The 14,872-nt window shown below is 32.0% G+C and overlaps 1 protein-coding gene across 1 annotated transcript in view; it reads right to left on the bottom strand.

The window, feature by feature from the left end:
- The window catches only part of LOC118180582 (uncharacterized), a 61,320-nt gene that overhangs the window by 13,523 nt on the left and 32,925 nt on the right, over positions 1-14,872 (bottom strand). The window contains exons 12-15 of the mRNA XM_085817796.1: positions 14,571-14,602; positions 10,221-10,299; positions 9,783-9,829; positions 5,334-5,381 (exon numbers count right to left, since the gene is read on the bottom strand). Coding sequence (XP_085673922.1) covers positions 5,334-5,381; positions 9,783-9,829; positions 10,221-10,299; positions 14,571-14,602 — 206 coding nt within the window. The remainder of the gene's footprint in view (positions 1-5,333; positions 5,382-9,782; positions 9,830-10,220; positions 10,300-14,570; positions 14,603-14,872) is intronic.

Below are 14,872 nucleotides of genomic sequence, written 5' to 3'. Positions count from 1 at the left end.
AAACTTTCAATAGTTAGTGCACATATTACAAACATTTCTTACAATTACACTCAGATGGCGAAAATATTGAGCAAACAGTTCGCCAATTTTTATATGATATTCACAAAACGAATATAAATTACGAAAACATTCTATGTTGCTGGATGTGAATTTTTGAGTTTTTTAAACAGCTTTGTGTGCATTTGTCCTGAGCAATGTCCGTTGGATTTTCAAAGGAGAATGAGAAATGGAGTCTGATGAATGACACATTGCTTTTGATACTATTTTGTCGTTCTGTGTTTACTGACGTCACAAAATATCTGCATTAAGAATTTAAATAGCATTACACATCTGGAATTCTGCATGCATTCTGCATTCGAAAAACATTGTGCTAAATAATATGCGGAATCAAATTAAGAGATATCAGACATGCATCTATGAGCTCAGTGCAGCAATAATAAATGTCAATAAGGTATTACAATAAAAGACCTACAAAGATCTTTTTATTAACACTAAGTAATCTGGAAAGATACCCTTCAGGTCTTTCCTGAAGACTTCCTTTCTGTCTTTTCAGAAAGGCAGTTCCACCAACGACTCATTGTGTCAGTCAGTGTTAATAATTAAAGTATCAGATGTGGCATAGACTCCATTAGAATTTACTTATTTACACATCTTCAGGGAAAAGTTCTCAGGCAACTACGTAATGTTCCCTTACCACTGCACTATTGTGCTACATTATGAAGAACTTATGCACACAAAAGACCTCAGAATTATGAATTAAATAGAATTGAATTGATACATTTATTGCTTCTGAAATTTATCCCCTTAAACGCTTAGATTCCATTTAAAAAATAAAAAAAAATAAAAAATAAAAAAAAAAAAAAAAAACCCTATATGTTATTTATATGTGTGTTCCTATACTGAGATCCTATTAAAAAAAACGAAATATCTTTCAAAATTTTTATTATTAAATTCCTTTTCTTTTAATTTTCAAAAAAAATTTTGATGTCAGGATGGTGACTGTCCACGGATCATAAAAACCACACATGTGTACTCTCATTTCTCAAAAACGATTTTCTTTTTCTGAAAGAATTGAATGAAAAAATACATCTAAATCACAAAACTAAATAAAACAAATGAATTCATAATTTTAAATAAATATCGGTAAACTATTAAAATCTATAAAAGCAACATTTTGAAAACTCCCACCCGTAGAACTCTCCAGTTTTAAATTCATTTTTTTTTCTTCATAAATGTTAGTTAAACTATCAGATATTTCAAGAGGAAGGTTTTGAAATCTCTTACACTGAACATACAATAAAGAAAATCTAACTGCAATCCAAACATCACTGCAAAATCTTAAAAATAACTGCATGATGGACATTCTGAAGATCTATTTTTCTGCAGTCAACATTATTTCGCAAAATGTGTTAAGTATCTTATGTGAAATATAGCTAAATATATAGATATTTTTACAATCTAAGAAACACATATGCACATGTGCAAAGTAAATGCGGAAAAATACTTTAAAGTAGGGATGCAAAAACTTTTTTAGCAGAAGTTGCCACTAAAAGAAACAACTTGGTTGTTTCTGTTAGTGGCCAAAAGCGTATGCAAAACATTTTTTGAAGGGAGGGTCAGTTCAATGCAATAAGTCGTTTAATTTGCAATTCAGACATGTAATCAGATTAAAATTGATTTGGAGACCATTATGTGTGTATGTAAGCTAAGAGGGATGGGTTTTCCCTTGCATGTACTACTGGTCCCAAAACACACAGTTCAGCTTTTGCGTATGAGAATTTAATACTTGTATACAAATATTTTAATAAAAATGTGTACAAGTTAGCCATAGTTAAATACATTAGTGTGATGGTTGAGACTGAATTTTATGAACAATTTTTGATATATTTGATTAAAGTTAGTTGTTGATATTCATAACACAGATTGCAAGTGTTGATCTGTCACTCTATTTCTTAATTTTGACTTTTTTTAGATTCATAAGAGAAAATGTTTGTTCACAAATATATGTGCTACCAAACATGGTAGCAAATCTGCTTGCATTATTTTTTAAGTGCAAAAATTCGGCAGGTGGAGTTCTATAAAAGTCCAGAATATCTAAATCATGGAATCTGGATTTGCAAAAGTCAGAAGTTTGTAAATCGATAAGTTCTCATTGAACATCTTCTGGACCTTCTTCAACTACAAAATTGATAAGTTCTCATTGAACATCTTCTGGACCTTCTTCAACTACAAAATTGATAAGTTCTCATTGAACATCTTCTGGACCTTCTTCGACTACAATGGATCCCTGACCAGTTTAAATTTAACCTCATGCAACTCAAAGTCTGTAAATCGCTTTTCAAAAGAAATAAGCAGCCTCTTTATTTGATCTGAATAAGCCAGTTCTTTATCTAAAAAATTTTCTTTCAGTTTCTTCAAGTAAAAAAAAAAAAAAATTGACAAAATTTTGACAGCCAAGCGTTGCTTTGAGAACAGCTGGAGTTTTAGTTTGAAAGCAGATACTGCATTGGCCAGGTGATTGATGAATTGTTTTTTTTTTTTCCCATCATTTTTTTTTTTTTTTGTTTAGGTCATTCAGAATAGCTCTCACATCAACTAAAAATGCTAATTTACACTTAAGAGATGGTTCCTTTAGCATCCTAGTTTGCTTGCCATTTTCATCAAGGAATGGTACAGTCAAAAGTCGTTAATTCGGACACCCATAATCCAGAATGATCTATAGTCCGGACCTCAATGCTACAAACTTTCTGCGCATGTGTCGCGTTAATCCTTACGGCTGCGAATATGCGTGTGTGCATGCGCATAATACATTTATGCATGCGCGTTTAATGTATAATGGACGGTATAAGCTAAGCTAAGCTAAAATTATCTAATTCAGTTAATGCTGCAGATTGCGTTGTTCCTTAATCTTCGAATTCGATACGGCTTATTATTTTTTGCAGAATGTTAGAGCAGTTTTATAAAAGTAAGCTTGAACTTTCGATTATGTCAAATAGAATTTCTGATATATATTTACTAATATGTAAAGGATCTACAAAGCGAAAGTGTGTTTCGAAGTCCATTAAACAAAAAGTGGAATTGCTGCAAAAAATGGATAAAGGCATAGTCTTCGTTTCTCTAACCATTCCGAAATCTGTTTATCAATTTCATACTGCTCTGGGCGGGGGGGGGGAAGGAGGGACGCCACAGTGCGCAATGAATTGAAAGTTGATCTGTCAGCAGTATCCTTATCTTCAGGGCAGATGTTTTTGTTTTATTTGGCTTATAATTCCTTACTAAATGTAGTATTTCATCTCGATGTACTCCATCTTTGATATGATTTAAATCCAATTCCTCGTCATTATAATTCGCTTCCGATAGTGAAGAAAGTGACACAGAGGTTATTGAAAACAAAAAAAATTTCGAATTGACAAATTAGTCGGTATTCTCGACACAGCAATTATAAAACTTGAACAGCGGAACTTTGTAACTGAACAAGAAATTATGTCCGTTTACAGAATTAAAGAGAAAGTATTATCACATAAAACGAAGCAACTTAAACAACTTACATTGAAAGAAATGTTTAATAAAGTAAACAAATAAATATTAAGCTTTTTTTTTTGTAAATTTTGATACCCTTTAGATCATAATTGTTCTTTATTTCATAAATTACAGTTTCATATTTTTAATTTTATAATTTCTGCATGCCATCTTACCAGATTTAAACTGATGATCTATAATCCGGAAAAATCGATAATCCGGAATGGCCGAAGTCCCGACGAGTCCGGATTAACGACTTTTGACTGTATTATTGCTGATTTGATTGATGAAATAATCAATCAAATCAGCAAGCCTTTTCAAAGCTTCTCTACGGCTCAACCATCGTACTTCAGAGTAATATATGAGATCACTATGTGATGCATCTGTGTGTTCTAGGATTTCCTTAAATTGACTGTGGTTTAAAAAGCATGTGAGGGAATAAAATTGATTATATCGCTCACTACTTTCATTAGCCGGTCAAATCCTAGTTCTTTCGCACATAGCTGTTCTTGGTTTATGATACAATGATACCCAAGCAAATGTTTTCCTCTATCATCCTCTCACAGTAGAGTCCCCTAAGTTTATTCCCTAAGATTTCAGATTCCAAACAAAAATGGTACCCTATGTGTCATTTATGTGCATATTGTTATATTGAGCTTCTATTCAAAAGTAAACAAAATTTATTTCAAAATTTTTATTATTTTTTCTCAAATTTTAAAAAAGCATTTTCACATCATAATGGTAACTAGCCACCAATCATAAAACCACACATCTGTATTGTCATTTCCCAAAACTGAGCTTCTTTTTTTAAAAGAATGGCATGGAAAATATGTTTCTAAATGACAAAAGAAAATAAAACAAGAATAAAATTCAATATTTTACCTATATTTATTTAAACTCATAATTTTTAATAAATATTGGTAAAATATTAAAGTCCACAATAACACAAGAAATGAAATTATGAAATATAGAGTATTCGATGTATGAAATATTTACTAGACGAAAATACATGACAACAGAAAATAGAATTGTTATTATTGCAACACTGGAAAAAGTGCAAGAAAACAATACTTAAAGGAATAGCAGCAATCATTTAACAGAGTACCAAAATTTCCAAATATAAGCCAACTTGCACATAAGATTTTGTTGTAAAAATTCAATCAAAACTGAACACACATATGTGCAAAATCCATGTGATAAATCTAGCAAAATTTCTTCCCTGGCCTTTGCTTGCACAACTGTTTGTCTGTTTATCACAGATATATATACTTCCACTTAAAAAGTGTTTTAAATAACCCAAATATTCCTGTTGTGTCATTTTTAAATGTAAAAGATTATATATTTAAAAATGTAAATTTTTTTTGCATATTTCTATTTAGGAAAATTATGCATTCCTTATAAAAAAGAAATAAGAGGAAATTTCTAGGCTATTATTTTATATTATTTTACTGCTACATTTTGCTAAACTATGCAACACTATAAAGAACTCATCCACACACACCTCAAAATTACCTTCTATTAAAAAGAAATGATTCCTTGCAATAACCATAAAGAACGTTATATTATTTAAACATTAACATAACAAAATAATGCTTCCAATAAACGAGACTTATCTTCAGCTTGGAAATTATGACTAAGCACTGATGTCTACTAAAAGCTCTTACACTAAGCTGACTACTGATAAAAAAGCTAAGTCAAATCTTGAGGAAAACATTAGTTAAATTATGAATTAAAAACATCAATCAGATTCTGATTTGATGGATATTTAATTGTTCTCCTTATAATATATATATCTGACGATGCAGAAAACTTACTTCGGACCATAGACCAGGAGGTAGAAGATTCAGAGGCCATGCTATAACCTGCAAAAGTAACAAATATATTTAGAAATTTTCAACAGTTATTGCACATATTAAAAATGTTTTTTACATTTACAATCGGATGTCAAAAACCTTGAGAAAGCAGTATGCCAATTTTTATGAGATACTGACATTAAGTAAAAACTAATATAAATTATGAAAAGTTCTGCATTGCTGGATGTGAATTTTTGAGCTTTTTTAAACAGCTTTGTGTGCATTTCTCCTGAGCTATGTCCATCGGACTTTGAAAGGAGAATGAAAACAGGAGTCTGATGAATGGGATGTACTTTTGATACAGTTTTTTTGTTCTAGATTTTCTGACCTCACAATAGCTTCATTAAGCATTCAAACAGCATTACTCATTTGGAATTCTGCGTGCAGAATCAAATTGTGCAGAATCAAATTAAAAGGCATCAGATATGTATCTATGAGATCAGTTCAGCAATAACTAATGTCAAATAAGATTTTACAACAGAATACCTACAAACATCTTTCTATTAACACTAAATAATAAAAAAATACCCTTCACATCTTTTGTAAAGTCTTTTGAGAAAGGCAGTTCCACATACGACTCATTGTGTCAGCTATTACAAACTAATAATTAAAGTATTTAGGTGTAGAATAGACTCCATTGGGATTGACTTATTTACACATCTTTAGGGCTAAGTTCTTAGACTACTAATTTATGTCCCCTTACCTCTATTTTATGTTCCCTTACCACTGCATTATATTATACTATGCTACATTATGAAGAACTTATCCACACAAAAGACCTCAGAATTGTTAATTAAATGGAACTGACTATGACACATTTGATTCTGAAATATATCCCCTAAAAGTTCAGATTCCAGGCAAAAAAAATGATAATCTATATGTTGTTGATATGCATGAGTCTATACTGAGATCCTATGCAAAAATTAATGAAATATTTTTCAAAATTTTTAAATATTAAATTTCTTTTCTTTTAATTTTTAAAAAGCATTTTGATGTTCATAAGATCATAAGGTAACATATCTGACATTTCTGAAAGAATGGAATGAAGAACATGTATCAAAATCCCAAAACTAAAACAATTGAATTAATTTTTTTAATAACTGTTAGTAAACCATTAGATTCTATAAAAGGGAAGTTTTAAAATCTCTTACCACACAGAACTTACAATAAAGAATATCTAACTGCAATTCAAACATCATTTTATAATCTTAAAAATAACTGCATGATGGAAATTCTGAACATCTAATTTTCTGTTGTCAACATAATTTTGCAAAATGTGTTAGAGCATCTTAAGCTCAATATACAGAAATTTTTACAATTTAAGAAACACATATGCACATATGTAAAATAAATGTGAAAAAATACTTTGAAGGATCCACATACAGTAGACTCCCAATTATCCGCGGGCAGATTATCCGTGCCTGTCGCACAAAGTTTCTTTTTTTTTTTACAAGCCTAAAGCAAAGAAAATAAAAATGTTCACAAAAGTGAGTGAAATGTTTAATTTGCTAACATCGTGATTATTTATAGCAGAAATATCCCAGGCCTTCTCGGAACCTTCCCCTCTGATGAGTAAGTGATTTCTTACTCACCCTTGCAGTTGCCCGCTCCATCATCCTCTCTCGTCTTAATCTTACTGACACGTCCACTTCTTGCCACTCGCCATTCTTAGTTTAAGCCCGATAGTGTTTGCGAACTGGTCGGAGTTAATTTCTTATCTTTTACTGTGTTCAGTGATTGTGCTTTTTGGTTTTTTGCTTTTCGTTACCGATTTAAAATGTCAGGAAATCGAAAGAAGGTTGTGTTGACAATTGCGCAAAAACTAGAATTAATTTCCAAAGTAGCAAACAGCGCTACAAAGCAGCAGATGGAACTGGATTACAGAATATCGGAAACAACAGTGTGTGACATTTTAAGGCAAAAAGACAAACTGGTGAACTTTGCATCAATGTCGAACAGTGCTTCCGCAATGAAAATGCAAAAAACTACCTTTGATGAGCTAGACACGGCATTGACAGAGTGGTTAGCTCAAGTTCGAAAAGAGGGTACTCCTGCAAAAGGTCCTATCATTGTGGCGAAGGCAGAAACTTTTTTTGAGTTGCTAGGCCTGAAAGGAAATTTTGATGCGTTTTCTGGCTGGTTGACTCGTTTTAAGCAGTGACATGGAATTCGAGGGGAGAAACTTAGTGGTGACCAACAAGCAGCCGATGATTTCCACCATGAATTTGAAGAATTTGTTTTAAAAGAAGAGCAATCTTTTGAACAAACTTACAATGCTGACGAATCGGAACTTTAATGGAAATGTCTTCCCACTCGCACTTTAGCATTTGAAAGTGAAAGTAAAGTGGCGGGTCATAAAAGCAGCAAAAAAAGGATCACTATCATGTCTTGCAGTAACACTACCGGTGGACATAAACTTAGACTTGTTTGTCATTGGAAAGTTTAAAAAAAAAAAAAAAAAAAACTGAGATCTTTCAAAGGCCCAAGGATAGAAAATTTGCCCGTTGATTACTTTAACCAAAAATAAGGATGGATGAACCGAAACATTTTTCAAGAATGGTTCGAAAAAATCTTTGTTCTTCAAGTGCGTAAACATCTTAAATCATAAAACCTGCCTGAAAAAGCTGTGCTATTAATCGACAACGCATCTTCTCACCCAGCAACAAGCGTGCTAAAGTCTTCTGATGGACAAATTTTTGCAAATTTTCTCCCCCAAAACATTATTGCGCTAATCCAAACTATGGACCAAGGAGTCATTGCAACAATGAAGAGAACATACGGAACCAAGCTGCTAATGAGCAAAATTGAAGAAGGTTATAATCTGAAAGAGTTTTGGAAACACTATACAATCTTGGACAGCATCTACGATATTGCATCTGCATGGGACTGTGAAACTGTCAACTCCCATAAAATCAAAGAGAAAACTCATGCCTAATGTTGAAGCCAACAACAACGTAACCCCTTTGAGTTGTGAAGAAGAGAATGAAGATGTAGACACGCCCACGTCAACTCTTGCCGATATGGTGAAAACAGTTCCAGGTGGTGAGAACGTCGATGCTTAAAACATTAACGAGTGGTTGGAGTGTGACGTCAACAAACCTGGCTTCGAAGGCTTGACAGATGACGAAATTGTGCAGAAAGCAAGGGGAGAGACTGAGAGTGAAGGACAGCAAAGTGAAGGCAAAGAAGAGCCCAATGTGCAGAAGTGGAAGACTCACGAAGGGGCTTTGCAACAAGTCGATGGAATGCTGAGCTATTTTAAAGAACCAGACGATGCAAAATTGGCTGAGAAACTTATGCTATGAAAAATGCAATCTCAGATCAAGAGAAAATGCTTCCAAAGCAAGAAACGAACACAAATAACTGTTACAGTTATGCTTTTGTAATTACATAATACATTACAGTATTAAAACAGTACATATGTATTAATTTTTCTGCGTATCCTTGACACCTCTCGTAAGTATACAAAGCACTTTTCTGTTTTCATTAACAAATTGCATTTTAGGTTAATTTTGAGTGATATACTAAAATATTAAGCGTTAGTTAAACATTTACTGCTGTTTATTTTACATTTTATTGCACATAAAACGATTTTTCAAAGTTGGAATGACTGTTTTCTCTTTTGCTATTCCCATTTTTAGCTTTTTTCGGATTATCCGCGATTTTTATTATCCGCGGCGGCCGCGCCACCCGATTCCGCGGATAATCGGGAGTGTACTGTATATTGTACAGCATTATTATCATACCACTGAAAATCACTATTTTGGATAAAACAAGACATTCTATGGATTCTATAAAACAAAGGTACCATGTAGTATTTTAGCCTCAAACTATCTGCAGCTAGGTAGAAATCCCCATTAAGGATGCTTCAGGTTTATAAACAACATTTACAGTTACGACACTAATTTTATGTTCACCAAGAGACAGACTTTTACAAAAATGAAATAGCGTTGAAGATTAATGTACTTTGCCAGTACTAAAAATTCCAATTGATACACACATGGTGATATATAACTGTGCGTACAACCAGCATCTGACCACAAGTGCATGAGAATTGACATTAAAGCAAAATATATGCTGCTAAAGCCTTAAAATCATGAGAAATGTAAGCTAAATTTTCTTTAAAATTTGAAAAGAGAAACTACTTAGGTAGGATTATGGTATTCAAGAACTACTAATATTCCTGTTTTATAAAAATAGAAACTTTTTTTAGTCTAAGTCTCCATACTAAAATGAATAATAAATCTACCAAGGATTTCCTAAATACAATACTTGTAAAAAGTACCAAGTCTTTCCTGGCTAAAAATACAGCTGCAGCAATTAAAATATACTTTTAATGTTTAAAATAAGTCAAAACTCATGAATTTTTTAGATATATATGCTTTAGAAAAATATTAATTGAAAAATTACCTCATCCTCCTCTTCTGGCTCTCTTTCCTGATGATAAGGTCCCTTTCCTTTAAATAAAAAAAAATCAATCTTTCCTGTATGTATGACGCGTGTTTAACAAAAATGCATATTCAACAAAAAATTAACATTAACATGGAAACTAACAAAGAAATAGAGTCTTGAGAAAGGCACTTCATTTAAAAAATTAATTAATTAATTAAAACCAAAATTATAAACAATTCAAAACAGAAATTTATTTTAAATTGTCAATACTTTATCTACATCATCAGCTTTTCTGTATGATTAACAAAATATGATCAACAAAAACACATATTCAAATGCATTCAAGATGCCAGATAGAAAACTATACACTAAATATTGAGTTAAAAAAGAAGAAAATGACACTATATTAAACATTAAATTACCGCATATGCCAAAAAAAAAAATACTATTAATTACCTGCATCCAGCAGGGCATCTGCTTCCCTCATCAGGAAATAATCAAAGTCTTTTTTAAATGCAAATACCTTTTCCAACACCTGAAAAGGATAAAATTCCAATTAGAATGCTGTATAAATTACTCTGACATTCAACAAAAAACTTCAGTAACTTTGAAAGCATTTTATTGCATTTCATATAATCTCTACCACAGATGCACAGTATTACTCAATGCAAATAGAGCTTATGGGTAACAAAAACTGGAAACTTATACAGTACAGATGCTAGCCAAAAGAAAAAAGAACGTTTCAAAATATATTTTATTTCAAAGCAGTTTACTAAAGTGTTGTTTACTGAAATGCTTTGAAATAAAATTCATTACTCTGGATAATGAAAAAAGCAGGCACAGAAAGCTGTTTAAAATGCAAATACAATGTTAACAATGAACACACATTTTTAATGTGATATGAAAGTCTCCTAAAAGGAGTGTTTCTTTTAAACCTATATACATGCACCATTTATTGTATACACAGCAGATTTTTCCATCCAATTCAGATCAGAGTCCCGAGTCAAAAGGATTTCGCATTAAAACATCGTATGATGAGCCACAGTAAGATGGAAAGCCAAACATCAACAGATATTAGCATCCAACATTCGAGTGAGCTAAGAAGCAACCACCTAATTTGGTACCAAGAGATTTTGGTCAATGGCTTTCACGAGTTACCACTTCAAAGAATGATCTTATTTGCTAATAATGGTCCCCATTGAAAAGGTGACACAATGTCACGCAACTGCAAAAAAAGCCTCCAGTGTCCATTCTTTGTGTAAGCTTTTTGTCACAAAGAATTTACGAATGTATTTTCAGAGTTCTGATCTGGACAAAATGTGACACTCAATAAAATTTAATGCGACACAATCTCCAAAAAACTCATTTTGCTGAAAATAAGGGGTTTGTTTCACCATATATGGATGTACTGACTTCTACATCATTCAGAATCTGTCTCCTGATGGCTCAAATGCACAGAGAAGAAATTCTTGGTAATGCTTTGTACTGCTGTCACTGGCGATTCCATCCTTTTTATACATCAAAATGGCCTAGTTAATGAACTTGAACACATGAGGAGAAACAGAGCATATGGAATGGTGTTCAGATTTGAATCCAGTAGAACATGATCGGGATACATTGTTAATAGACTTTTAACTTTAGCTACTGTACATTCAATAGGGAAACCTGGGGGAAATCTCGCATAACCTTATCTATCATGTAATCAATTTAGTTCCCCACAGACTCAAAATATCTACAATGAAGGAATTTTGTCAGACTTTTAATAAAGTCTGACAAAATTCCTTAACTCTTTGAAATCCAGACCCTTTGCTAACCTGTATCCTCAAAATACCGGACCGCCGATATAGTTTTCCAGTTTGACAGCAATTTCCTTCCCTCCCTGTTCATTAATGCAGAAAATAAGTGTGAAGATTTCCAATGATATCCTGTGTACTTTCTAACAAAGATTCAATTAGCCTTTGACCCCGTTCTTTATAAAACTATTCTGAAGGTCAGACCAACAAGCCTTTCCGCCTTTGTTATGATCACGACTGAGATTTTGTTTATTTCCGTTATTTTTATAGAAAGGAATAAATTGATTAAAAATAAATATAATTCTTAAATTTTTAAACTGCTCTTTTATTGCTGTTTAAAGCTTAAAAGCACACTGTACCACAAAAGAATCAACAACGAAATGTCACGACCAACTAAAAGGTAAGAAACCTCTTAGGACAAGCTGTCTGCAGTAAACTAATAAAATGCAATTGGGGAAACTGCACCTGCTACTGCATACCTTAGGAGGAGGGAAGAAAACAAGATTACAATCTCGGCCATTTTTGGGCGGTTCTCGTTGTTTCAATGTAAGGCCGTGTGAGGCGGATTGGATGTGAAGGAGTTAATGCATATCTCTTTTTTCTCTGAAAGAGTGTAAAAATGAATTTTTTATAATAGTTGTGTTTCCTATAAGTTTATCCTTTCTTAAATTTTTATGAAGTTCTCACATTCATAAATATATTTAATAGTGTACCACATATTTATCAGCAGCTATCTGTTTATTTAAATTGCCTATCCCTTATCAATTGAGCAGAGTACTTACTCAATATATAAAGCACTTACTTTACATTGACGCCAGTTTTATTAAATAAACACTGAACAAGAAAGACAAGAATTGAAAGGTTCAGATTTTAACAACTACTCAAAAGGGATCATTTAAAATTTAATACAGTTTATCAGTTGACACTGTCGCCAGTGTTCAGCTGGAATAACAAAACATTTCATAGGAAAATAGATGAATACTCATTTAGACTAACATGAGAAATATTATGTATTTTCTGTAGATTTATAAAATGAAAAAATAAGTTATATAATTCTATAAAAATATTTAACATTTTAATCTGATTCATTTAAATGAAAATTCATTAATTAAATGTACTTTTATTTAAATCATTTACATTAAAAAATCAAAGAAACAATATTCTTAATAATTGCATCAACTGCTTTATAGTTCAGTTCATTAATTCATAACAATATAATAAATAATGTGGCCTGTTCTGAGCTTTTAGTGTGGCAGTCAAGTGTTGAATCTTAAATACAATAAAACGACTCATTTTGATAATCTTTTAAAACGAAGTATATTAACAAAAAGAAATGTTTTCCAATGCAGTTGTCTCAAACTGATAGCCTGCCATCTGCACATATCCCCTTGAAGGAGTTTCACATGGCTCAGGAATATATTCCCAGCAATTTAATAAATGTTTTCCAATGCAGTTGTCTCAAACTGATAGCCTGCCATCTGCACATATCCCCTTGAAGGAGTTTCACATGGCTCAGGAATATATTCCCAGCAATTTAATAAACATTATTATGACAAGACTTTGAAGAGAAAGTTCAAGGTTTCAATGATTCATAGTCCACTTTTACATTATTTTGCTTACCCTTCAAAACAAATATGAGAATCACTCAAAAATATTCATAAACGGAAGTAAATTTTTTCAAAGATTTCAAGCTACAGATCTGACTAAATTTTATTCATACTTAACCAAAAATTAAAAATATCCTCAATTGTGAATTACAGTCAAAAGTCGTTAATTCGGACACCCATAATCCATAATGATCTATAATCCGGACCTCAAAGCTAAAAACTTTCTGCGCATGCACCGCATTCACACATGCACATAGGCGTTTACACGTGCACGTAAGACCTTTTACAACTGTGCATATGCGTGTGTACAAACACAGAATACGTTTTCGCGTGCGCATTTTATGTATAATGGACGGTATAAGCTAAAATTATCTAATTATCTATTTCAGTTAATGTTAATGATTGTGCTGTTCCTTAATCTTCGAATTGAATCCCGCTTATTATTTTTTGCAGACTGTAAGAGCAATTTTATAAAAGTAAACTTGAACTTTCGATTATGTCAAATAGAATTTCAGATGCTGGAACTTCCAAAGGATCTACAAAACGAAAGTACGTTTCGATGTCCAACAAACAAAAAGTGGAATTGCTGCAAAAAATGGATAAAGACATGAAGAATGTGACAGAGAGGTTAGTGAAAACGAAAAAATTTCGATTGACAAATTAGTTGGTATTCTCGACACAGCAATTATAGGACTTGAACAGCGGAACTTTGTAACTGAACAAGAAATTATGTCTGTTCAATAGAATTAAATAGAAAGTATTATCAGATGAAATGAAGCAACTTAAACAACTTACATTGAAAGAAATGTTTAATAAAGTAAACAAATAAATATTAAGCTTTTTTTTTTTTTTTTTTTGGTAAATTTTTATACCCTTGAGATCATTTGTTCTTTATTTCATAAATTGCGGTTTCATATTTTTAATTTTAGAATTTCTGCAGGCCATCTTACGAGATTTAAACTGATGATCTATAATCCAGAAAAATCGATAATCCGGAATCGCCGAAGTCCCAACGAGTCCGGATTAACGACTTTTGACTGTATTAGTTCTTGCAGCTCAAATCAGTAGCCAAAAATAAAGAAATTCACTAATTGATGTATAGATATATGTATTTTTCTGTAAATGCTAAAGCAAAGCTGAATAAATAAATAAATAAATAAAAAAGAGGAATAAGTTGTCATTATTTGTACTCAAGTTTTGGAAACTTGGAAATATTTTGTAAGCTGTCTATTTTTACCATAAGTTAGTCATTAATTCAACATAATTAGAATTATTTGGAATAAGCCGGTTTCATGCATCAGGCCCACATTCAATTCATATTTGAAACCACTGCTCTCAGATGATAATGTCCACAGGAAATTAAATGGATAATGTCTTTAATATGTTTATCATAATTATATACACACCTTCATCATATCCTCCTTTTCTCTTGGAAGCCCTGAAAAAAAAATTAAGCTATTATCTACAAGTTAAAGACAGATATGTACTGATTTCGAGTACAAAATAGACTTATTTTCTTACTGAAAAATATCTGTATACAAATATAGCGGCCATGGTTTTAAATATCAATGGCAAAAGCAACAAAATTGGCGACACATAATATTCGAAATTGCAGAAACAACACTTAAAAATTTACAAGTTACTCGTTTACACCCAAGTTAAACACTGTTTTAAAATGCTAAGGGTAGTTGTTTAAACGAATGACATC

This window comes from Stegodyphus dumicola, chromosome 5 (assembly GCF_044657685.1).
Source record: "Stegodyphus dumicola isolate Sdum_Otavi_A_Nest chromosome 5, ASM4465768v1".
Classification (NCBI taxonomy): domain Eukaryota; kingdom Metazoa; phylum Arthropoda; class Arachnida; order Araneae; family Eresidae; genus Stegodyphus; species Stegodyphus dumicola.
Note: the sequence above shows the minus strand (reverse complement) of the source record. Positions and strands in the feature narration are given on the sequence as shown.